This window comes from Bombina bombina, chromosome 5 (genome assembly GCF_027579735.1).
Source record: "Bombina bombina isolate aBomBom1 chromosome 5, aBomBom1.pri, whole genome shotgun sequence".
NCBI classification, from domain to species: Eukaryota; Metazoa; Chordata; class Amphibia; order Anura; family Bombinatoridae; genus Bombina; species Bombina bombina.
The window spans coordinates 300,220,041-300,247,743 of record NC_069503.1 but is presented as its reverse complement, the minus strand read 5'-3'; the positions used below and the strand labels follow the sequence as shown (position 1 = coordinate 300,247,743).

The 27,703-nt window shown below is 35.8% G+C and overlaps 1 protein-coding gene across 3 annotated transcripts in view; it reads right to left on the bottom strand.

The window, feature by feature from the left end:
* Positions 1 to 25,937, bottom strand: part of PPP1R9A (protein phosphatase 1 regulatory subunit 9A) — a 558,902-nt gene extending 532,965 nt beyond the window's left edge. For all 3 annotated transcript variants that reach the window (XM_053714066.1, XM_053714065.1, XM_053714067.1), the window contains exons 1-2: positions 25,857 to 25,937; positions 20,514 to 22,074 (exon numbers count right to left, since the gene is read on the bottom strand). In XM_053714066.1, coding sequence (XP_053570041.1) covers positions 20,514 to 21,938 — 1,425 coding nt within the window. In that variant the 5' untranslated portion in view covers positions 21,939 to 22,074; positions 25,857 to 25,937. The remainder of the gene's footprint in view (positions 1 to 20,513; positions 22,075 to 25,856) is intronic.
* Between the last annotated feature and the right edge of the window lie 1,766 nt (positions 25,938 to 27,703).

Sequence of the window (27,703 nt, the reverse complement as noted above, 5' to 3'; positions counted from 1 at the left end):
CCTGTGCTAAATATCACTGATATTACTAGTGGTAAAACAGATTTATAAGAGATGGTTTAGCACGAGTGACATTGCTCTAGTGCACCTGTTACCTGTGCTAAATATCACTGATATTACTATTGGTAAAACAGATTTATAAGAGATGGTTTAGCACGAGTGACATTGCTCTAGTGCACCCGTTACCTGTGCTAAATATCACTGATATTACTAGTGGTAAAACAGATTTATAAGAGATGGTTTAGCACGAGTGACATTGCTCTAGTGCACCCGTTACCTGTGCTAAATATCACTGATATTACTATTGGTAAAACAGATTTATAAGGGATGGTTTAGCACGAGTGACATTGCTCTAGTGCACCCGTTACCTGTGCTAAATATCACTGATATTACAAGTGGTAAAACAGATTTATAAAGGATGGTTTAGCACGAGTGACATTGCTCTAGTGCACCCGTTACCTGTGCTAAATATCACTGATATTACTAGTGGTAAAACAGATTTATAAGGGGATGGTTTAGCACGAGTGACATTGCTCTAGTGCACCTGTTACCTGTGCTAAATATCAATGATATTACTAGTGGTAAAACAGATTTATAAGAGATGGTTTAGCACGAGTGACATTGCTCTAGTGCACCCGTTACCTGTGCTAAATATCACTGATATTACTATTGGTAAAACAGATTTATAAGGGATGGTTTAGCACGAGTGACATTGCTCTAGTGCACCCGTTACCTGTGCTAAATATCACTGATATTACTATTGGTAAAACAGATTTATAAGAGATGGTTTAGCACGAGTGGCATAGCTCTAGTGCACCCGTTACCTGTGCTAAATATCACTGATATTACTAGTGGTAAAACAGATTTATAAGAGATGGTTTAGCACAAGTGACATTGCTCTAGTGCACCCGTTACCTGTGCTAAATATCACTGATATTACTAGTGGTAAAACAGATTTATAAGAGATGGTTTAGCACGAGTGACATTGCTCTAGTGCACCTGTTACCTGTGCTAAATATCACTGATATTACTAGTGGTAAAACAGATTTATAAGAGATGGTTTAGCACGAGTGACATTGCTCTAGTGCACCCGTTACCTGTGCTAAATATCACTGATATTACTAGTGGTAAAACAGATTTATAAGAGATGGTTTAGCACGAGTGACATTGCTCTAGTGCACCTGTTACCTGTGCTAAATATCACTGATATTACTATTGGTAAAACAGATTTATAAGAGATGGTTTAGCACGAGTGACATTGCTCTAGTGCACCCGTTACCTGTGCTAAATATCACTGATATTACTATTGGTAAAACAGATTTATAAGGGATGGTTTAGCACGAGTGACATTGCTCTAGTGCACCTGTTACCTGTGCTAAATATCACTGATATTACTAGTGGTAAAACAGATTTATAAGAGATGGTTTAGCACGAGTGACATTGCTCTAGTGCACCCGTTACCTGTGCTAAATATCACTGATATTACTATTGGTAAAACAGATTTATAAGAGATGGTTTAGCACGAGTGACATTGCTCTAGTGCACCTGTTACCTGTGCTAAATATCACTGATATTACTATTGGTAAAACAGATTTATAAGAGATGGTTTAGCACGAGTGACATTGCTCTAGTGCACCTGTTACCTGTGCTAAATATCACTGATATTACTAGTGGTAAAACAGATTTATAAGAGATGATTTAGCACGAGTGACATTGCTCTAGTGCACCCCGTTACCTGTGCTAAATATCACTGATATTACTATTGGTAAAACAGATTTATAAGAGATGGTTTAGCACGAGTGACATTGCTCTAGTGCACCTGTTACCTGTGCTAAATATCACTGATATTACTAGTGGTAAAACAGATTTATAAGAGATGGTTTAGCACGAGTGACATTGCTCTAGTGCACCCGTTACCTGTGCTAAATATCACTGATATTACTATTGGTAAAACAGATTTATAAGAGATGGTTTAGCACGAGTGACATTGCTCTAGTGCACCTGTTACCTGTGCTAAATATCACTGATATTACTAGTGGTAAAACAGATTTATAAGAGATGGTTTAGCACGAGTGACATTGCTCTAGTGCACCCGTTACCTGTGCTAAATATCACTGATATTACTAGTGGTAAAACAGATTTATAAGAGATGGTTTAGCACGAGTGACATTGCTCTAGTGCACCCGTTACCTGTGCTAAATATCACTGATATTACTATTGGTAAAACAGATTTATAAGAGATGGTTTAGCACGAGTGACATTGCTCTAGTGCACCCGTTACCTGTGCTAAATATCACTGATATTACTATTGGTAAAACAGATTTATAAGAGATGGTTTAGCACGAGTGACATTGCTCTAGTGCACCTGTTACCTGTGCTAAATATCACTGATATTACTAGTGGTAAAACAGATTTATAAGAGATGGTTTAGCACGAGTGACATTGCTCTAGTGCACCCGTTACCTGTGCTAAATATCACTGATATTACTAGTGGTAAAACAGATTTATAAGGGATGGTTTAGCACGAGTGACATTGCTCTAGTGCACCTGTTACCTGTGCTAAATATCACTGATATTACTAGTGGTAAAACAGATTTATAAGAGATGGTTTAGCACGAGTGACATTGCTCTAGTGCACCCGTTACCTTTGCTAAATATCACTGATATTACTATTGGTAAAACAGATTTATAAGAGATGGTTTAGCACGAGTGACATTGCTCTAGTGCACCCGTTACCTTTGCTAAATATCACTGATATTACTAGTGGTAAAACAGATTTATAAGAGATGGTTTAGCACGAGTGACATTGCTCTAGTGCACCCGTTACCTGTGCTAAATATCACTGATATTACTATTGGTAAAACAGATTTATAAGAGATGGTTTAGCACGAGTGACATTGCTCTAGTGCACCCGTTACCTGTGCTAAATATCACTGATATTACTATTGGTAAAACAGATTTATAAGAGATGGTTTAGCACGAGTGACATTGCTCTAGTGCACCCGTTACCTGTGCTAAATATCACTGATATTACTATTGGTAAAACAGATTTATAAGGGATGGTTTAGCACGAGTGACATTGCTCTAGTGCACCTGTTACCTGTGCTAAAATATCACTGATATTACTAGTGGTAAAACAGATTTATAAGAGATGGTTTAGCACGAGTGACATTGCTCTAGTGCACCCGTTACCTGTGCTAAATATCACTGATATTACTAGTGGTAAAACAGATTTATAAGAGATGGTTTAGCACGAGTGACATTGCTCTAGTGCACCCGTTACCTGTGCTAAATATCACTGATATTACTAGTGGTAAAACAGATTTATAAGAGATGGTTTAGCACGAGTGACATTGCTCTAGTGCACCCGTTACCTGTGCTAAATATCACTGATATTACTAGTGGTAAAACAGATTTATAAGAGATGGTTTAGCACGAGTGACATTGCTCTAGTGTACCTGTTACCTGTGCTAAATATCACTGATATTACTAGTGGTAAAACAGATTTATAAGGGATGGTTTAGCATGAGTGACATTGCTCTAGTGCACCTGTTACCTGTGCTAAATATCACTGATATTACTAGTGGTAAAACAGATTTATAAGAGATGGTTTAGCACGAGTGACATTGCTCTAGTGCACCTGTTACCTGTGCTAAATATCACTGATATTACTAGTGGTAAAACAGATTTATAAGGGATGGTTTAGCACGAGTGACATTGCTCTAGTGCACCCGTTACCTGTGCTAAATATCACTGATATTACTAGTGGTAAAACAGATTTATAAGAGATGGTTTAGCACGAGTGACATTGCTCTAGTGCACCTGTTACCTGTGCTAAATATCACTGATATTACTAGTGGTAAAACAGATTTATAAGGATGGTTTAGCACGAGTGACATTGCTCTAGTGCACCCGTTACCTGTGCTAAATATCACTGATATTACTAGTGGTAAAACAGATTTATAAGGGATGGTTTAGCACGAGTGACATTGCTCTAGTGCACCCGTTACCTGTGCTAAATATCACTGATATTACTATTGGTAAAACAGATTTATAAGGGATGGTTTAGCACAAGTGACATTGCTCTAGTGCACCTGTTACCTGTGCTAAATATCACTGATATTACTAGTGGTAAAACAGATTTATAAGGGATGGTTTAGCACGAGTGACATTGCTCTAGTGCACCCGTTACCTGTGCTAAATATCACTGATATTACTATTGGTAAAACAGATTTATAAGGGATGGTTTAGCACGAGTGACATTGCTCTAGTGCACCCGTTACCTGTGCTAAATATCACTGATATTACTAGTGGTAAAACAGATTTATAAGAGATGGTTTAGCACGAGTGACATTGCTCTAGTGCACCCGTTACCTGTGCTAAATATCACTGATATTACTATTGGTAAAACAGATTTATAAGGGATGGTTTAGCACGAGTGACATTGCTCTAGTGCACCCGTTACCTGTGCTAAATATCACTGATATTACAAGTTGAAAATTAGGTTGCGCTCGAGTGAAAGCTCAAATAGCAAAATGTGAGACCTGAAGTAAAGTGTAAGGTTAAAAACAAGTTTGGTAAAGCATATGTAAAAGATATTAAAATAAAGTATTACACTCATATAAAAACATTTTTAATACAAAATATAACAGTTATATTAAAAAAAAGGTTTTAAAAGAATTAAAAAGGGATATGGTCTATGGCAAGGTGTTTGCCTGTGTGTGTTTCATCTGGATGTTATTTGCTTTTACATAATTCTGTACTATTGACTATGCACATTTGTATTTGTTTTATTGAGCGCGGTCTAAGAGTGTGAGCATTTTTAACCATTGAGCGCAATTTTAGATTAAACAGCCGTTTTTTACATACGGTGTTGCACTATTATTGCTTAATTTATTCACCTTGGTTTCACATTGTGAGGAGGAAAGTCAACCATAACCCAGGAAAGGACCGAAGTTAAAATACAGGGTGGCAGAAGTGGAGCCTCTCCTTGAATTGTGTGGTACTTACCTCATTGGATTGAGGTTAAAGTCTGTAAGTAGAAACCCAGCAAGGGCTATTTTACAGTTATTTCCCTATTTGTGAATTTAAAGTGAATTTGTGATTCCTTTGAAAACTCCTATATTATATAATCATTGTACTGTTTTATTTATATGAATGTACTATTTATTCGATCTGATGTTATTTAATCCTACTTTTGTATATCAATTGTACACGCCTTCCTTGCAATTGTTTTCTATACATATATACAAGTGTCATCTCAAATTGTGAGTTACAGTCTAGCATTCGTTCTGTTAATGACTTACGGATTTCACTATGAGGCGCCCCTTGTTTCTTTGACCTAGATTTCAAAGGTGAATCAACATCGTTCCCTGAAGGGGAGATGCCCTAAGAATCCCTTTTCCGGCTAGAGCCTGGTCTCACTTGCTTATCCATCACGGACACAAACTGTATGGACTGTTTAAAATTGTTCACATTATTAACAGTATTGTATCAGTTTCCTTTTTGCTATTCTATTGTCAACACTATTTAGTTTTTTTGCACACTAATTATTACACTTGTGAAAAGTATATACACTTGATTGTGCGCTACCTCCTTCTGGGATTTTTTCTTGGATTATAGCTCTCTCTATATATATATTTATATATAAAATATATAGATATTATTTATTTTTTAGTATTATCTATATTAGTATATATTAATATAGATATATAGGTATATATTTATTTCCAAAAAATGTTCATATGCATATAGCACGCAAGTATGTTAGTTATAGCTCCCTACTGCTCCTTCCTCCGCCCCTTTCAATTTCCGAGTTTAGCGATTCTGTGACGTAGAGTGAGGTCCCACCTGCCTTTTTATTAGGTATCCAGGTGTGCTCCTTGCGCAATTCTGTTCTATATGCTCCTATGTAAACAAAGAATTACGAGATTAACTGTTTACTGCTGGAGCAGAGAGCACTACTGCGCTTTTATTGTGTCCCGCTGCATGTGCTTCAATCTGGTAAATAAACTATGTAATTGATGATTCCCTTATGTAAATACTACGCATGCGTTCTCCACGAACACCAGGGATCAGGAGAAAAAAAAAGAAGAGCATGCGCAATGGATCAAAGGGGCGTTTAGTGTAGGGTGTTGGCCTCTTAAAGGCCAGAAAATCAATTAGCCAGATGAGGAAACGTCACCCCCCAAAAAAAAGTAGATTGGCGCCTTGAGGAGGAGCGGTATGTGAAAATTAGAGTGAATAGCTATAATAAAACTTTTATTTAAAAAAAAAAAAATCATGAATGAAAGTGGGGTTTTATTTTAATACTATTTACATGGATATGTTCCATACTGATCGAGTTTACCATCACTTTAAGACTTTAAGTCTTCGTTGACTTTGAATAAGCAAGGTGTTTGAAACCGGATAGTCTAGTCACAAGTAGCATATGTGCGTATGCCACTGAAACAGCAATAACTTTTACCAGAAGCATGTTGTCTAATGTAAGTATAGTGCAAACATATATTTAAAATTGAAATGCATTCAAGCAAAATTAAGTTTTGACCTTTCTATCCCTTTAATGCTTCTTGCCATTGTTGCTCTCAGTAAAGGTATTGAAGTAAAGCTGCTCCTCCCCTTTGGTTCATCCCAGATCTCCCTTCCCTCTCCTTCAATTCCCCATATGCTCTGCTGTCAAAGCAAACAAACTGAGTTGAGTCCATGCCCAAAGTCCCCAGTAAGAAAAAAGGCAAAGGGTAAAAGGGACACTAAAGTCAAAATTAAACATTCATGATTCAGATAGAGCATGTGGCTTTAAGAGACTTTCCAATTAACTTACGTTATCAAATTATGCACCATCTTTTTATATGCACACTTCCTGAGGCACCAGTTCCTACTGAGCATGTGCAAGAGTTCCCAGTGTATACTATGAGTCTGTTATTGGCTGTTGGCTGTCACATGATACAGGGGGCCGGCAAATTAAAGTACATTTTGAAAGGTGTTAGAAAAAAAAAAATCAATATCTTATTTATCATTCAGAATAAGTGTCATTGCATTTTATTTTTATTTTGCACTTTTTAATTATGCAATTCTTTATTCAATGGTCCTTACGTTACTTCTGTGTGTTACAGGCAAACAAGGTGTTAGATCTTGAAAATCAAGAAGTTAAAGCACTGTGTTACAGATAACTAAGGGGATAACCACTATAGGGACAGATTTAAGGACATAAGGTGGACAGGGGCGTACATCTTCACCCCTCTCCGCCCTGCTTTGCATCTAGCAGGAAGCAATATGCTACCCGCATCTTCCCTTGCACACTACAGCTAGTGTGCAATGCCACCACTTGTTCGAGTGCAGCCAATAGTGCGAGAACAAGGGCATCAATATCCCCGGTAGGAAAAGTCTGGGGGGAATTGAAGTATAACAGGTGTAGAAGTGGTTTAAGATTCTGCTTCTCAAATCTTGGGTACAGGTTTGCTTATGCAAACCTGCAGCCAACGGCGCTCCATCCCCTTCATAAATGGGGCTGTATGTATGCACTACTGGTAACCGCGAGGATAAATAATTAATAATAATGGATTTTAAAATGTCATGGTTATAGATTGATTATTTATTTGTTTAAAAAATAAATGACTAAAAGGGCAAATTTATATATAATAAATAAATAAAATACCTCCCAGTCTTTATAATTAACAATGAGTGTAAATATTTGCAGGATTGTGTTTCTTTTAAAAGAAAGTGTGCAGGCACTGACATTTAGAAACTGGGATTATGTGGATATTGTTCTTCTGGTCACTACAAATCATAGGACTGCATTTGTGCATTTAAAAAGAAATGCAAAGGACATTGTGTTAAAAAAACAAACATAAAAAACCATAGCTTTTATATTGCTCTATCATTGGTCTAATTTTGTCCTGAGATTCCACCTACACAATTTTCAACAACTTTATTTAAAAGATAAATAAAATGTTAAGATTAATAAAACAAGAGCAAATCATGGCATGAGTATATATTATTCAGTACCAGGCTACAAATAAAGGGCAGGTACACCAAAGGAATCTTGAAAACTTTACTTAATTGTGACGGACATCGGATACCCTGATATTCCTTCTTTATCCTGGAACCTATAGCTGTAGAGTGGGGGAAAGTGATTTTAGCAAGAAGTCCACCCTAATAACCAGACAAGACTGTATTAAGGTGAATCATGAACAGACTTTAATGGGACAAGCACACAGCTTATATACACATTTGCCATCTGATAAGAGCCTTATCTGATCAAGAAATCACCGCCCCTCCAGACAGGCTGGCGCCTCCATAGGAGACATAGGAATGTAGAGATCCCACAAAAAGCTAGGTTGTAGTTTCAGGGTGATACCGAGGGAGCGGCGGCTATTCAGGGGTATCATTGTAGAGCCCCGGACCCCCAGATGTCACAGTCCAAAAAGCAGCATGATCCATGGCTGGGGGCCGGAGTGGCAGCCTGGCAAGTGTTTACTCAGGACCAACTGAGTAAATCACCCCAACCCATGCCCATCAGAGGTATAACAAGTCCCAAAAAGAGCGGAGCGCTAGGGCAAAGGGCCTCTGGTGCGACCTAGGATAAAGTTCAGCGGGGATCTCTAGTGAGCCCAGCCAGTGAGTAGTTCCATAAGATTCCGGCTGGGTCTCGGCAAGTCAGGAAGGAGCCGAGCGGGGCAGTGATTAGCTTTTTCAGGGCAAAGTACAATCAAGTTAACCATAACAGGGGAACTGGTGGGAACACAACAATCCACAGCAGGAGAGGGGGTTGGCCAGGCCTTGGCAGCCTGGTATCCCATGACATTAATCATGAAAGACAGCAGTACCAGGCAATATTATTGTAGTTAGTCTCAACAATACGATTGCCAGAGTGTTAAGGACTGAGATATTGAGTGTTTAGGACACTGCAAAACTACAATGCTGCTGTTCACCAACCTTGAGACAGGTGACTTGTGACAATGGCTGTGGTTAAGGCTAGGTAGGTTTAGTGCTAAGTTTAAAGCTGGGGTTAGTGCTATGGTTATGGCTAGGATTATGATATTACAGCTAAATAGTTAACAGGAATTTCCACCGTATATATATATTGATATGGGTGATATTTAAGATGCCAATTGTCAAATCCCAAAAATACTGATCAACCAGCAGATGGGTCACACAAAGCCCCTCCCCCAAGCTCCTCAATATTACTTACTTCTTTCAGGTGTCATATTTGTAATGGATAGAGGCACAGGAGTTCTTTAAAAAAACAAAATAATAATGGGGTACTTTAAAAAAACTTGTTTTTTGTTTAACTTTTATCGGACCGCATGTTGAAATACTGGGCTGTGCCTCTGAATACAGGACGCCTGGTAACCCTAGCAGCATTGCAGCTGCCATTTTATATCACTGGTGATAGCTTGCAATATTCTTGTGTAGAAAAAGAAATACAGCAGTGAACCATATCCTCCCTGAAAAACAATTAGCATCAATCAAATACATTCAAGGAATACAACCGATTTTGTATCTGCCTTTAGTCTTATCTGCCTACGGTTCACATTGTAAATAAACAAGCATTTCAAAACAAGAGCAGGAGGAAACCCAAAAATGGCAAGCAATAGAAACAATTAGTGGCTGGCAGCAGCCCAGAATCAATACGGTACATGAGCACGAGGAAACATCCATTATTATTTCTAGTGCACTACATGTAGCTAACACAAACTATATGCACCAAAGTCAATTACTAATATAGACAATAGAATTTCAGTATTGAATTCTAATGGGTCTTTGGTTTTGCTTAACTGATGTACATGTTGGAATTTGGAACCATTTCTTCCAATTTAAAAAAAGAGCCTGTAAACAAATGCAGCCTTGTGTGTGATCTGATTTTTTATTTTTAGTATCTGATGCACTTAATTGTATGTGCATCATTATCTAAACTCAGAAGAGGACATTTGGATATTAAGATTTTTCATAGTACAAATCACTACATTGTTCATTACAACAGGCATGAATAAATATAATAGGGATAGGAGAGGCAGCTCTCTCAGTATTCCTCCTGAGTGACTATAATGATTATAACCTAATGTGACCAAAATGTCTTAATCTCATTCTGTCTCCAACTACCAATTAGATTGTAAGCTCTGTAGGGAGTCTTTGTTCCATGTCTTGTGTTTATTTATTGTACCTTGTATCTGTTGGTGCATTAGAAATAAATAATAATTAAAACAAATATATAAAAAGCTTTATTGCTATGCCCACACTGTAACTTTTCAGACTCTGTAAGGACTATAGGAATGTTCACTAAACAATATAATGGCATTGGCATTAGGCATTATCGGCAAACATAATTCTTTCTAGTTATTGTAGAAATTACAACAGCATTTTATTTAACTTTTGTATATCATATTTATTTCCCCCTTTCCCTTAATTTAGGGCTTTACAAATCTCAAGAGAAAGTGTGCTGATACTACTCCACTTGTACTTATGACTTATAATGTTTTGTTTTTTTCTGGTTCCCTGCAAACCTGTGAAAGTGTTAAACACATAGATAAAGTCACACGTTTAGGATATGCAAGCACTGCAGCTCCCGAATGTAACACAACACAGTGGATGATTGGGGGTCCGGGTCGGTGCAACTGTAATATTTGCATAACAATGTCCCTTTTATGTTTATATTCTTCATAAAAAACATGTCTTCCTTAATAAAGAAGCATGAGCGAATACATGTTAAATGGACACTAGAAGCAAAATAATATATGAGACACTATTAAATCTAATTTGCATATTTGATCTAGAATCCTTGGCTGCAATATAAATACAATGCCAAGTATTACTGTGGAAAAACAAGTTTTCTAACTAGTCAAAGCATGTTAATATGTTACACATTGAATTACTTGCCGTATTTACCTCTTACATTTTTACTCAAAAATGATTTGTATAATTGTATAACTGAAGCATATATAAATTTTCCAACTACTAGGGAATATTATGAGAACTTTATGAAAGGTTTGATAACCAGATTTCAAACAGTATGTAAATTAGTAAAGAAAGTTTATAACTCATTCCTTACTAAACCATTTTATCTTGATAAACAGGTGCTCTACATGGTTAAACATGAACTTTTAAAGGACACTATATATATATATATATATATATATATATATATACACTGTACATACACACACACAAACACACATACATATACACATATATTAAGAACAGAAATTAATTATGATAAAAACTATTTTACATAGAAAGGGAAAGGGTTACATTTGTTCAAATGGATAGTGTACTGTAAAATGCTCTCCACTTTAATGTACTCCAAATGATCAATTTTACCATCTGGAATGTATTAAATTGTTTACAGATAATACATTAACTGTACCTTTATTTTGTCATTTGAAATAGCTGATTTTGCCCTCTGTACTGAAAATGTCAATACAGTAGTGATTGCTACAGAAAATGGAAGTGAACAAATGGCAAACAAAACACAATCCCAGTGGGGATGGTAGAGATGGGTAATAAAATGTTGATATAAATTTCTTTATCAAAGTACTGAACATTGTGTATACAGTGATAGATAAGATAAGGCCTTTTTGTATAGAGAGATAATGAGGTATGTCCTCTCTACAAGCTCTGCCATTTAAATGGGCTGTGGTTTCAATAAGCAGAAACAGCTATTTTATATACAAAAATAAACCAAAATAGCAATTTTTCAAACATTTTTATACTCTGCAACGAGTTGAACAGGTCACTGGAAATATGTTACGGAAAACAATTTTACAGTACAATGTCCCTATAAATGCAAATTCATAATTGCAGGAAATGTGTAGTCACGCATAACCGATCCATCTCAGATAAAAAAAAAAATGAAGAGTACAATGTATCTGTAATATAATGAAACAATTCTAGAGAAAAAAAGAATGATGACAGCAAAGCTCGTATTAAAAAACCTGTTTGCATAAAAATTCAAAACTAGGTACTTTAGCTCTGGAGAGACGTATGATTTATATCAATGGCAGATATTTCTAATGAAATTGGATGGTATAATGAGTTCTCTGTGTGCAAAATGCTTACAGACGTAAAGTATAACAGTATGTTTCCATGCTAAAATTATTAACTGCAGATCTTAAGATTTGATCAAACACAATTACTTCCACAGTTTTACTGCAACCAGAAAAGGAAAAACACATTATATCTCAAACCCAACAGCAACATTCTTTCAAAACAGTGAGCTAAAGATTGCAGAAACCTGTATCAAACGACCTTGAAAAGGAATTACTGTAAATGCTGGCTGTCTTTGGAAACACTAATTTAACATGGTTCCATTGAAGAAAAATGAAAAGGAGATTCAATTTAGGGTTTTGCATCAAAGTATGTCCTGGTTCTTCCTTGGGCTGGTGAGATTATTAACCTCTTAATGACCACAGCACTTTTCCATTTTCTGTCCGTTTGGGACCAAGGCTATTTTTACATTTTTGCGGTGTTTGAGTTTAGCTGTAATTTTCCTCTTACTCATTTACTGTACCCACACATATTATATACCGCTTTTCTCGCCATTAAATGGAATTTCTAAAGATGCCATTATTTTCATCATATCTTATAATTTACTGTAAAAAAAAATATAAAATATGAGGAAAAAATGGAAAAAACACACTTTTTCTAACTTTAACCCCCAAAATCTGTTACACATCTACAACCACCAAAAAACTCCCATGCTAAATAGTTTCTAAATTTTGTCCTGAGTTTAGAAATACCCAATTTTTACATGTTCTTTGCAAGTTATAGGGCCATAAATACAAGTAGCACTTTGCTATTTCCAAACCACTTTTTTTCAAAATTAGCGCTAGTTACATTGGGACACTGATATCTTTCAGGAATCCCTGAATACCCCTTGACATGTATATATTTTTTTTAGAAGACATCCCAAAGTATTGTTCTAGGCCCATTTCTGTATATTTCCTGCCACCATTTCACCGCCAAATGCGATCAAATAAAAGAAATCGTTCACTTTTTCACAAATTGTTTCACAAACTTTAGGTTTCTCACTGAAATTATTTACAAACAACTTGTGCAATTATGGCATAAATGGTTGTAAATGCTTCTCTGGGATCCCCTTTGTTCAGAAATAGCAGACATATATGGCTTTTGCGTTGCTTTTGGGTAATTAGAAGGCCGCTAAATGCCACTGCCCACCACACGTGTATTATGCCCAGCAGTGAAGGGGTTAATTAGGGAGCATGTAGGGAGCTTGTAGGGTTAATTTTAGCTTAAGTGTAGTGCAGTAGTATTGATCTAGGCCCATTTTGGTATATTTCATGCCACCATTTCACCGCCAAATGCGAGCAAATTGAAAAAACTGCTAAATTTTTCACAATTTTAGGTTTCTCACTGAAATTATTTACAAACAGCTTGTGCAATTATGCCACAAATGGTTGTAAATGCTTCTCTAGGATCCCCTTTGTTCAGAAATAGCAGACATATATGGCTTTGGCGTTGCTTTTTGGTAATTAGAAGGCCGCTAAATGCTGCTGCGCATCATACGTGTATTATGGCTAGCAGTGAAGGGGTTAATTAGGTAGCTTATAGGGAGCTTGCAGGGAGAATTTTAGCTTTAGTGTAGAGATCAGCCTCCCACCTGACACATCACACCCCCTGATCCCTCCTAAACAGCTCTCTTCCCTTCCCCACCCCACATTTGTCCACGCCATCTTAAGTACTGGCAGAAAGTCTGCCAGTACAAAAATAAAAGTTTTTTTTTGTTTTTAAAAAAATAATAATTCTGCTGTGTAGGATCCCCCCTTAGCCCCAACCTCCCTGATCCCCCCCAAACAGCTCTCTAACCCCCCCCCTCTGCCTTATTGTGCACCATATTGGGTACTGGCAGCTGTCTGCCAGTACCCAGTTTGGAATCCAATGTTTATTTTTTTATTTATTTTTTTAAGTTTTTCTGTAGTGTAGCTGCCCCCCTCAACACCCCACCCTCTCCCAGATCGTTAATATTTTTTATTCCCACCCTCTCTCCCACTGAGTCCCACCTTGTGCTTCTTCCACTTCAATGTTTTGGCCAGTTTCACACGTGCACGAGCGCGCACGCTCCTGCGCACACGCGTGCGCATGCTCCCGTGCATGTGCATGCGCACCCACAAGCAATCCCGCCCCCCGCTCCCACCCACCAACGATCATAGCCATCAATAGCCGATGCAGAGAGGGCCACAGAGTCTATATCGAGGCATCACTGCAATAACATGAAAGCAGCTGGAAGCGATCAGGATCGCTTCCACTGCTTTCAAAGACCAACGACGTACAGGGTACGTCCTTGGTCGTTAAGGACATTTTTTTGGAGGACGTACCCTGCACGTCGTTGGTCATTAAGGGGTTAAAGAATACTCACCAGTCCCATTTCGCTGGTGGAATTCTCTAAAGCCATTTTTTGCCCTGAAAACATGGTGCCTCGCTAAGGGGCGTATACTGCATTTTTGTATGGGGAAGAGATACATACATACATACATACATTACAAGAGTGCACAATTAAATTTGTAATTGAAATATCATACAAAACGAATGATTACTCAGGAATAAATTGTATTAAATATGCACAGTGTAAATAATAATTTAAGTTCACTGGATGTACAAAAAAACAAAGAAATTGGTACTTATAAAATACAAAGCGTAATTGTTGTTAGTTTCATAAAATGGGATGAATATAGACATTCCATGAACGTATATAAAATCGTCTTTCAAATCCCAGCGTAATTCTCTAAACATTTTTGCACTACAGAGCTCAGTTTTTTCTTGCAAACTAAAAGGTGAGAAGCTTTTACCAAAATACTCAAAATACGTGCAAATGAAAATAGAAGCGATTGTAAGATGCTATACACAGAAAGAAGCATAGGGGCATATTTATCAAGATCCGTATGGAGCTTGAGGCCTCTTGTTTCCGGCGAGCCTGGAAACAGAAGTTATAAAGCAGCGGTATAAAGACCGCTGCTCCGTAACTTGTCCGCCTGCTCTGAGGCCGTGGACAGAAATCAACCCGATCGAATATGATCGGGTTGATTGACACCCCCTACTAGCGGCTGATTGGCCGCGAATCTGCAGGGGTAGGCATTGCACCAGCAGCTCACAAGAACTGCGTATGCTGTCGGCATTTATCATTGCTCAGCGAAGTGCAGAGGACATGATACGCTACTTTGTATCATGTCCGCTTGCACATTGATAAATATACCCCATAATGTGTTTTTTAATGGCTGTAGAATTTCATTTTTAAAGTGCCCCCTGCTCCATGCTATCTTTGCTCTGTAGAGTAAAGTGTCCCTTTCCAGCGAGCTGCATTACTTTATATAAGAGGTATCTCCCCATTTGCAGAAACTGCCCCTTTTTGTGATAGTTCCACGAAGGCAGCCCCTGCGAGGTTCAGCATGAAAAACCACATCTGGTCCGACGAAGCTTAGATAGTCTGGCCCTAAGTGTATGAATGCTGGTGCATGAGGAATGAGCTGCATACTTGCGTAAGCCACTTAAACAGTGATAGCTTTTCCTAAAGGCGATTTTCCTAATACAAGTGTATTGCAAAAATATTTTTTAACATTTCAGTTTTTACCATTATAACTGCTTATTCACTGTAGCATACTTGTTTAGCATGTATATTTGTCTATAATGTACAGGCTGCATGAATACCGACTTCAACCAGGTGCATGTGATAAGCACTGCTGCATATGACCATAATAATCCGGTGGGTGGGATGGAGGGGCAGGATACATTTAGAACATTTTTATGGCTTATCTGTTACATATTAACAATGTTATGCTGGTGGTTTAACATGGGATCAGACTGCACTCAAATTAGAGAAGTTTATTTTCTGAAGACATATCCTTTACACTGAAAACAAACATATGCAATACCGAGAAGGGGTGATTTAACAAAAATAAAAATAAGCAAATAAATAATAATGTCATTTTTTTATATTTTTTTAAAAAAAAAACACTTTTTATTTTTTACAAAAAAATTGTTTCAATTTGGATTGCATGTCTTTTCATTTTAACTTTTGAAAGTATTATTCTTATTTTATTTTAATGTATTATATCCATGTTTCTGTACAACTCTAACAAAATTAAATAAATACAATGTGTGATATAACATTTGGCAAATAAGAATTATATCCAAGTTATTTGTAATCATGGATTAGGGATTATGCATTATAATTCAAGGATAGGGGAAAGAAAGTACTATCAAGTAATGTTTAAGTTCGCTTTTGTAACAAGGTTTGTGGATTCAGTCATATGAAGAGTTAGAGACTTTTGTTTAGATATTGAAAATTATATTAAACCCAAGTTGGAAACTTCCTGAAACTGCAGCTTCATATCTGAAAAGTAACTGTTGCTTTCTTTTAACAAAATAGTATAGGTTCATGCTTTTTCTTTCACTGGATTCCTTGTCTAACATAATGAGCCTTTCTAGCCAATCACAACCCTGTACATGTATATGTGAATGAATGTGCATTGCTGTTTACACAAGGGAAAAAGTGGAAAGAAGTGCTCCACTCTAATTGGTCATTGAAGGGACAGTAAACACCTTGTAATTACAATACTTTACAGCGGTCTTGAAATAAACTGACATACTAAACAGGTGTGAAAAAGCTCTGCCCACCACTTGCCTTATTTGGAAGAGCCAATCAGGCCATGTTACTGGAGTAGACAGGGTTAGGCTTGTGAAGATTGCCAAGGGCACTTCCAATACTCAGAATTAAAAAAATAATAATTCTAAGGCCTCTATTTAACAAGATCTGGCGGACCTGATCCGACAGTGCGGATCAGGTCCGCCAGACCTCGCTGAATACGCTCTCCGTATTCAGCATTGCACCAGCAGCTCACAAGAGCTGCTGGTGCAATGCCGCCCCCTGCAGGCTCGCGGCCAATGGGCCGCCAGCAGGGGGGTATCAATCAACCCGATCGTACTCAATCGGGCTGAATTGTGGCGATATCTGTCCGCTTGCTCAGAGCAGGCGGATAGGTTATGGAGCAGCGGTCTTTGTGACCGTTGCTTCATAAGTGCTGTTTCTGGCGAGTCTAAAGACTTGCCAGAAACACGGGCCGTCAAGCTCCTTTCGGAGCTTGATAGATAGGCCCCTAAGTGTTAAATTACAGGAAAGAGGGACAAAATAAATAACAAAAAAGTATATTGCAGATAGATTTAGCTAGAGAATGCAATTTTAAGCATCTTTCCAATTTACTTTTATTATTAAATTTGGTATGTTCTCTTAGTATGTTTTGTTGAAGAGTAAACCTAGGTAGGCTGATAGGAACTTAGGAGTGTGAATGTGTCTTTAGTAGTCTATGGAAGATGTGTCTGCAAACATATAAAACATTGCTATAAATATTGTAGCAAACACTGCGGCTAGACTGCTAAAGACACGTGCACAGTCCTGAGATTACATAGGATTACATTTTAAAAATAAAAAGTGATTGATTTAAATTACAAAATATTAAAGGAAAATATATATTCCAATTTAAGGATATGTGTGATCCGTGTGGTTTCTCCTACCTCTTGGTAAATTAGGATTTCCTTCAAACCTTCAAAATAAAAATAGAAACAATCTAGTGCAATATGTTTGATAACAAAGATATTATTCACACCAGTGGTCCCTCCAGGGGGCTACTCACACTTAGAAGAACCAACCAGGCTCTGGGTTCAGACGCACACCCGGTTTTATACTGCCAGGCTTGCAGTATAACTCCAAACGCAGACCGCTGCTTCAGTAAAATATATTTTTATTAAAATACATATAAAATGTTAAAAAGCCACACGTAATACTCTCACATTAATAGTTACTCGGGTATCTGTTCCACTTTCTGTTATTCGTGGGAGTGGTATAACAAATTTGTAATGGACTTTATTAAAATAGCCTGCCAAACTGACGTACGTTTCATCATAAGTGTACGCCTTTTTCAAGGTAGTGGATCCACAGCGAAACGTACGTCGGTACTTTGGAATCTCTATTGCCACCACTCCTCTAAAACAATTTGGTTACCAGGACAGGTATCGAGGGTTTGACATTTATTGGATTGGGGTTAAGCTTAAGCCATTTGGCAGGCTATTTTACCACAAGTCCATTACAAATTTGTTATACCTCTCCCACTAATAACAGAAAGTGGAACAGATACCCGAGTAACTATCAATGTGAGAGTATTACGTGTGGCTTTTTAACATTTTATATGTATTTTAATAAAAATATATTTTACTAAAGCAGCGGTCTGCGTTTGGAGTTATACTGGAAGCCTGGCAGTATAAAACCGGGTGTGCGTCTGAACCCAGAGCCTGGTTGGCTCTTCTAAGTGTGAGTAGCCCCCTGGAGGGACCACTGTTGTGAATAATATCTTTGTTATCAAACATATTGCACTAGATTGTTTCTATTTTTATTTTGGAGGTTTGAAGGAAATCCTATTTTACCAAGAGGAAAGAGAAACCACACGGATCACACATATCCTTAAATTGGAATATATATTTTCCTTTAATATTTTGTAATTTTAATCAATCACTTTTTATTTTAATTCTGTTATACACCAAGTGAATTTTGTGTACTTTTTGTATCACTTATAGGATTACATTTTAACAAAGGATACCAAGAGAACTAAGCAAAATTGATAACAGAAGTTGGAAATTTGCTTAAAATGTTATGCCCCATCCAAAACATTTAAGTTTAATTTTGATGTTACTGTCCTGGTTTAGCCCATATTCTGCACAGTTAATTAAAACTGAAGAAAATGAATTTCTAATCTCTACTTTATAACTAAACATAAATATACACATCCATAGGCTTATATTTATATGATACAGTCATATTCTTATGGGCTGATTTCTGCCCTACAGTAATATAAGCATCTAAACCACCTAGTACCACCACTGTTATCGCAATGAGTTTGCTTGTTATGAGCAGTAACACTGATAAACCACCTTAAAGGGACAGTAACCACTTTGTCATTTGAAGACATTAGCCTAAAGTCTAAACATTTTTAAAACAAATATGCAACATCTTGATTGCCGCAAATGATTTTCAATAGCCAAACTGCACCACCATTTGCCTTATTTTCAGGAGCCTATACAGGCTTGAGTCTACAAACAACAAGGATAGTAGCCATTTCATAAGTTTAGTATAAAATGCATTGTTTTGCAGTTGTTATCAGTTAAAGCCAATTAGGGAAAGAATGTAGCAGGATTAGTCTTGAGAATTAGAACAGGGGGCAAAATAAATAACAAACGTATATTGCAAAGTTGTTTCTGCACAGACATAACTAAACAATTTATACTACAAGGTATTTACTGCCCCTTTATTAAGATAATACATTTAATGTATTTTTCATGAGAAAAATATAGTTTGAGCTCTCTGGGGCTTTTTATGGGGTTTATATGTTAAGTTGAATTACATTTTTATACAACTGTCTAATGACTTTCTTCTAAGGCATAGCAGCAAACTGTTGCAATGTCAATGATTAACATGGGATATGAAATAAGTTATATTAACAAACAATCATTCATTTTCTTGAATAGCTGTAAAGCAAATCTGAAGAGTTTGCAAAATATATCACTGTGCTTGGCCGCGGCATGTTCTGTGGTTATTAAATACATTCTGAGGTTAAAGTCCTGAACCACTTATCACTTGTATTTTAACATTTTTTATAACTCTTGAATATGTTAATACAAAAATGTTTATGTATGCTGATAAAAAAGAAAACAACACAACTTTATATTTTGATTTAAATTTGCTTTAAGAAAAATAATGTGAGCCAATTCAGCAGATAAAAAAATTATAAGGTACAGATTAAAGGGACATTAATTTGCAAAAGGAAAATGCTATAATATATCTGAGCATTTTATGATTGCAACTTTTGTTTGACTATAACCATGCTTTTAACCCATGCAAAGGGATTAAAATATAGTAAAGGGACAGTCCACCTGGAAATTTTTATTGTTTAAAAAGATAGATAATACGTTTATTACCCATTCCCCAGTTTTGCATAACCAGCACGGTTATATTAATACACTTTTTACCTCTGTGATTAACTTGTATCTAAGCCTCTGCGAACTGCCCCCTTATCTCAGTTCTTTTGACAGACTTGCATTTTAGCCAATCAGCGCTGACTCATAAAAAACTCCACGGGAGTGAGCACAATGTTATCTATCTGACACACGTGAACTAGCACTAATTTTGACTACACTATCTTTTTAAAGTTAGCTCTAAAGCAGCAATGCACAACTGGGAGCTAGCTAAACACATCTGGTGAACCAATGACAAGAGACAAATGTGTGTAACCACCAATCACCAGCGCTGGCTAGTAGTGCTTTGCTGCTGTTGAGGATATATATCTTTGTTTATTTTTTTATTTTTTTTAAAAAGGATATCAAGTGAACAAATTGAATTTGATCATTGTAAAACGGTCTTAAAACTGCACGTCCCTTTAAATTAATGTTTATTTATGAAGAGTACAATTCTGTCTTAAAGTGGCAATGAAATAAGGAAAAAAAAATCAAAGGACTCTTACTTTGATTGGAGCATTACTAAACTTAATTTTTCTTTGTTGTGGAACTTCGTCTTCTTCTGGCAATCCAGGAACCTCACAGAACTCCATATCTGGCTCGTAACATTTATTGTCATCACTATCATCATCATCCTCATCTTGATCTGCCTCTTCCCATTCTGTGTTATACCTTGACCGCACTCTGTAAACGTTATAGTCAGAGTGTTCATAGCTCAGAGAGGTTGAAAATGTATTGTTGTCACCAATGTCTCCACTCATACTTGTACCAACATTTAAAGTAGGTGCACCAGAGGTTCTTTCAGAAGAATAGGTGTCATTGTTCTCAGAATTTATGTGTGTCTCCCCTAATTTAGTCCTATCAAATGCATTAGCAGAATCTTCCGATAAATCATTTCTTTGAGTGCTATTTTCAACTTTTTTCACTACTTGCTTAATATGTGGTCCATCTTTTACTCCATCATCATCCCTTTCAAGAAGTTCATTCTTGGACACCATAATATCATTAGAAGTGCTGCAGCCTACACTTTTTTCTTTTTTCATTTCTTTTGTCATCATGGAAGAATATGTAGCTGTATCTCTTGAAACTGATTGGTTTCTTTGATGTGTTAAAGAGTCAACACATGAATCTGTGTCAGTTTCCCTTGGTGGTGTCCAAGAATTAGGGTCTTTTGGTTGTATAAAACCATCATAATCGGTTACAGGGGGAGGGGTGATATTCATTGGATAGTGACCAGTAACAGAATACCCTTCATTGTTTTCAGATTTCTCCAAAATGGTTGTATTTAGTGAATCACTATTTTCAAACACTGCACTTAGCTGACTCACTGTTGGTGACAACGCCTCTGTCCTTGAACTGAGGCTGTCCAATGAATCACTGCTACCCCTATTAGATTTACTTCCACGGCCTTCATCCAAAAAATCATTGGAGTCCCTTCTCTCTTTCCTTGTAGAAAGGCGCCCCGAATGTCCTGTATCATTAATATTGAGCTCAAACATCTTTCGGGTTTCAGTAAACTTAGAATAAGAAGGACCATCAATAGAATCAAAACGACTGATCCTTTCTGAAATAGTGGCCTTCATTTTTACATTAGAGGCTTCTTCTTTTTTGTCCCTTGGTTTGGCTTTTCTTTGAGGTGATGGTGGTGTACCCTTCGGCTTTTGCTTTGTAACAACTCCATTGTTGTCACCTGGTTCCTTTCCCATCTGCATAAAAAGATTTTTGATCCTGTTGACATTTGATCCATACCTCCTCCCCCTAGTTTGTTGGGTTTGAGGAGCTTCTCCCTCATTTTTTGTCTTTTCTTCTCCATCAGATTTTGGCTTATCAAAGGTGTTTTTCAGGGCCTGAAATTCAGTTCTGTAGGCATTCCTGTGGGGTGAGGCACTCCGAAGGTTTGATCTTTCTCCTGAAGCTTCTGTTTTCATCATGTTTATTTCAGCACAGTAACACAATGTGCATGGTGACTAAGACACTTCGCTCAGTGATTCTCTGCCATCAGGATATGCACCTTAGTTGTTACATGCCCCTTGTGAAATTAAATTTCTTGTAAATCTCCAAAGCAAGCTGTGACAAAAACAATACATTTCAAGTTAGATTAGTATTTTATATAATGTTTTACTTTAAATGTTATACAGTACTCTACTTAGTTAAAGAGAATATACAAACACTTGTAGGCATATATATATATAATCTTTATTACATGATATTGAATTTGGTAAAATTGATACATGTAAAAAAAAAAAAAAATATATATATATATATATATATATATATATAACAGCAAACTACAGGAAATGAATAACAACTGGTCCATTGATATGTACTGGCTGATAGGAAAACTGCTACCACTCAACTGTGAAAACTAACATTTTTTATTTAGCAACATAAAAAAACATCAATACATTATAAAATGCCAATTTTTAGAAGAAAGTAAATTCCTTAAAAGTGTCTCTTCTCTAAGTAATCAACAGACAGTACAATTATAAACTAAAGCTCAAATTACTATAAATAATTTGCAAAGAGGAAGAATATTATGAATACCATTTAATTTATTAAATTGACTATAATTTAATAATTTGTATGCTTTTTATGATTCTGTTTGCTGTTATTTTTAGAAAGTGTCACATGTATTTAGTGACCAAAACTATAATTCATATGTTTCAGAAACCATAATAATTTCAGCTGTGCATATGATCTTTAAATTGAATCACCAGAAAACCAAAACAATAGTATATTTATGCAATTTGTTTACTGTACCATAAAAATAAAATATAGTTGCCCAGCTTTTAAAGACAAAGCTATCAAATGGTATTTGTCTACATAAAAGACTAAATATGTCACATGATAGATGCCTTTTAGTGTTGTAATGCTCTTAAACTGCATTACTATGCTAATGATATCAACAGCATTTTCTACAATTACTCAAGTTCAGAAGAGAACCCAACCTTTTCAAACAAGATGCTATACTGGAATTTATTTTTTTCATTTTTATGATTCTATTCCTAGAAACAAAAAACATATATGTCTTTACAGATATGTGAAGGTTGTAAATCCGCACCTCCCCAAAGATAAATGTTTTACTGCTATAGTTCATGATCATACACTCATAGAAATGCATAAACTAATAGAATTTCAGAACCATGAGCTGGCTTACAGCTGCTGAGAGCACTCAGTAATACATTTTAATACTAATATTGAACTATCATATATTAAAGAGATATCTAAAGTAATAAAAAATGCTCTAATTTGTTGAGCATTTAAAAACTAAAATAATAGAGCAATTGTAATAGTATTATTATAGCACTGCTGCATGCCTCTATGTGTTCAACATCAGCATATAAATTACTCAGGACCAGCAATGCACTTCCAGTCCTCAGCTGGTTACAGCCAATCAGAAATGGCACAGCAAAGCAGCCACCAATCACAAATCACCAATGTTACCTACCGTAAACACCACATTGTGATTAACCTGTCTCTGGGAGATGGACTACTGCATTTAATGATAAAATACTATACAATGTTACACAGCTCATCTCCCAAAGTGCCCTGCCCATGAACAGCAAATTTGAAGTGGTTAAAAACAGTTACTAACACACATTTGTTAATAATAAAATGCTTACATGAATGCTAGCAAATTTATTATTCGAATAGAGTGCACATTCAAGTGTACATAAAACACAGGCGTGCATGGTTACACAATTCTATCAATTTATGCACTTCTATGAGTATAATTTGAGGATATACAGGTACAAAATCCCCAAATCCCGAGTTCCAATAACCAAACTTATTCTGAAATCCAAACATTTTAACTAATATTTTTTTTTTTTTTTATAAAATTATCAGATATTACTATTTCCCTGCCTGTACGTCACAATCTTCTTTGCCTGTGTCATTAGTTTGTTTTTTTGTGTTCTAAAATGGAAATAATAGTCTATATTTATTTAAAACAATATTACCTTTCTGATTACAGTACCGCAATATCTTTCTGAGGGTACTTTGTATACAAAATTATTAAAACTACCTCTAGGTTGCATGTATAGGATGTATAATGATATGCAAATATTGGCTAAATGACATAATATATTGTGTTTATACTTGGTCCCATCCCCTCTCCAAACTGTCCTATTTAGAGATGCAAATATTCCAAAATCCAAACTATTACAAAATCAAAACCTTTTCCGGTCTCAAGCAGTTTGGATAAAGGGTTTTCTACCTGAGCTACCTATCTTCTAAAATTCACTTGGTTTATAATATGTGTGATTCTATATAGGCAGATATGATATTACCAAGGATTTAGCATCAAATGTGGCCTTGCTTATGCTTACAATTCCATAAGCCTAATTTATAAAATGATATATATATATATATATATATATATATATATATATGATACAGTTAGAGATCCCAATGATCTAATTGCTGTGATTAAAATCAATTTATATAGCATAAGCTATATAAAAAAGCACTGGAGAGTTGAATTGGGGTCCTATACTATAGGATGGAAAACTGTCTAGTATAGATTAAAAGTAATTTGCATGTTAAACTATAAATTGCAGGGTGCTTTACAGTTGATTATTGTGTATTATGCCACAAAAATAAATAAATAAATAAAATAATACACGTAACTGAAATGCAACACAGAAATAGCTAGGCTATTTTGCATGAAACAGGAACTTAATGGCTCTCATTGTTTGTGTTCAGTGGGTATGGAATTGTGAAACTAGATCCTACAATCAATATTTCTGAGGCGACAGTAAGACAAAAAAAAAAAGGTTCACGTTAAAGCAATATTTATTATTGGGTTAGTATGTTCCACACACACACAAACAAAATCTAATTTATAGATTCACTAAAATACAGACATGCTCAACATTAGCCATGAATTCGCCCGTCTCTGCAATACTCCCACACTGCATTTACCAAATTGTGTCCTAGACACTTGTGCACCGTGAAGCAAAACTAATTTAGTAACTAATCCTTTTTTTTCATATCGCCAATGGACATTTATTTGTCATATTATATCATCAACGGTTAATCTATATAACACGTGTATATAAAATGTACAGATTTAGCTACCATTTAGACACACACACATACATATACTGTAGGTTATGGGACATAACTAGACAGAATCAGACACGCACACAAATATACTGCATCTATGCATAGCTATACATACATACATATATATACACATATGTGTGTGTATGTATATATATATATATATATATATAAATGTGTGTGTGTGTATATATATATATACATATGTGTGTGTGTGTATATATATATATATACATATGTGTGTGTGTGTGTATATATATATATATAATATATCAGAACATCCATTAATATACATTACAAATTATTTGTCAGGTGCAATCATCCATGATAAAGTCAACCAAAATCTTACTGTAACAATGTCCAATGTCTCCCTATACCTGTACCAGTGACATTACCGCACTTTGAGCCATTTATATTGACCCGATGTCTGCACACAAACAGTCTGACATATGAACAAAAGCCAGCCCAAGCTAGCCTTGCCTTTGTTTTTGTATAAAACGTGATGGCAAAACAGGGCTCCTGAGTGCAGCAGTATGAGTGGTGGCTAATGCCTGCAGAGCAGCTCTGATTGCACTGCAGTGCATCTGGCAAGGATCCTAGCACAGCAGCCTCGCACATATACACACAGGCAGCTACAATGTTGACACAAGTAATCCGGGAAAATCATTTGCTTAGAATGATTTTACAGCAATGCAGTAGTCCATAATCACATGCACTCATCTCCATGTAATGCTATTCATATAGTAGCATGTCTGTAATCTCCAATGTGAATGTCATTGTTTTACCTTGTTGCAGCTTTGTAGCCTTCCACACTCTCCAGCCCGGGGATGCACGTTGCTTTACTGGAGTGCGGGATGTGTGAGCAGCAAGTATCTGTCCCTCCTCCTCCTCATGACTCACTGCCTGCTGCAGCTACTTCCCCATCTCCCATCTGACAGGCTCACACTGCCACTGCAGGCAGCCTCTTGTGCTTGCTGTGCACAGCTGGTAAGCACACGAGTGGGTAACACCACGCAGTCCGTACCCACAGCAAGGTGGTGACTCCTTGTAATAAAGCCTGCCCTTGTATATTGAGCAAAATAGCACAGAGGACAAACCACGCATACCTGCACTAGAGGGGTGTGTGGGCCGTACCACAATATTTATTATGTCTGTGTTTTTCTGCTATATACATTCCCCAAGGAAATGGAAAAATAGGAAATTGTAGATAGCAACAGCTTTGCAATGGATTTGAAACCAATTGCCTGTAATTCCTCGGGGTGTAAGCATTTCAATTACTTTACACCTTGTGTGAAATTGTTCTTTATTATTATGTATTATTATTATCATTATTGCTGGATTTTTTCTCTTTCTTTTTGCAAATGTGACTTGAAAACTTAAAGCATTTATTACAAATATAGTGTAGGACAGTGGGTTGGAGTAGGTTTGGAAGAAATCTATATATATATCTATATCTCTATATCTATAAATCTATAAATCTATCTATATCTATATCTATCTATCTATCTATATCTTTATCTATCTATCTCTATCTATATCTATCTATATCTCTATCGATCTATCTATCTATCTATCTCTATATCTATCTATCTATCTCTATCTATCTATATCTATCTATATCTATCTATCTATCTCTCTATATCTCTCTGTCTCTATCTATCTATCTATCTATCTATCTATCTATCTATCTATCTATCTATATCTATCTATCTATATCTATCTATATCTACCTATATCTATCTATCTATCTATCGATCTATATCTTTATCTCTATCTATATCCATCTATCTCTATCTGTCTAATCTATCTATATCTATCTATCTATATCTATCTATATCTATCTCTATATCTATCTATCTATCTATCTATCTATCTATCTATCTATCTATCTATCTATCTATATCTATCTATCTCTCTCTATATATCTCTCTATATATCTATCTCTATCTATCTATATCTCTCTATCTATATCTACCTATATTTATCTATCTCTATCTATATCTATTTATATCTATCTCTATTTATCTATCTATCTATTTCTATCTATATTTATCTATCTATCTATATATCTCTATCTAACTATATCTATCTATCTCTATCTATATCTATCTATAACTATCTATCTATCTCTCACTATATATCTCTATATATCTCTCTATATCTCTATCTATCTATCTCTATCTATCTCTATCTATCTATATCTCTCTTTCTATATCTACCTATATCTATCTATCTCTATCTATATCTATTTATATCTATCTCTATTTATCTATCTATCTATTTCTATCTATATCTATCTATCTTTCTCTATCTATCTATCTATCTATCTATCTATCTATCTATCTATCTATCTCTATCTAACTATATCTATCTATCTTTATCTATCTCTATCCATCTATATTTATCTATCTCTATCTATCTCTACCTATTTCTATCTATCTATCTCTATCTATCTCTATCTATCTATAACTATATATCTCTATCTATCATCTATCTATCTATCTATCTATCTATCTATCTATCTACTGTATCTTTACCTATATATCTATATCTAACTTTCTTTCTATCTATCTATCTATCTATCTATCTCTATCTATCTATCTATATCTATCTATATCTATCTATATGTATC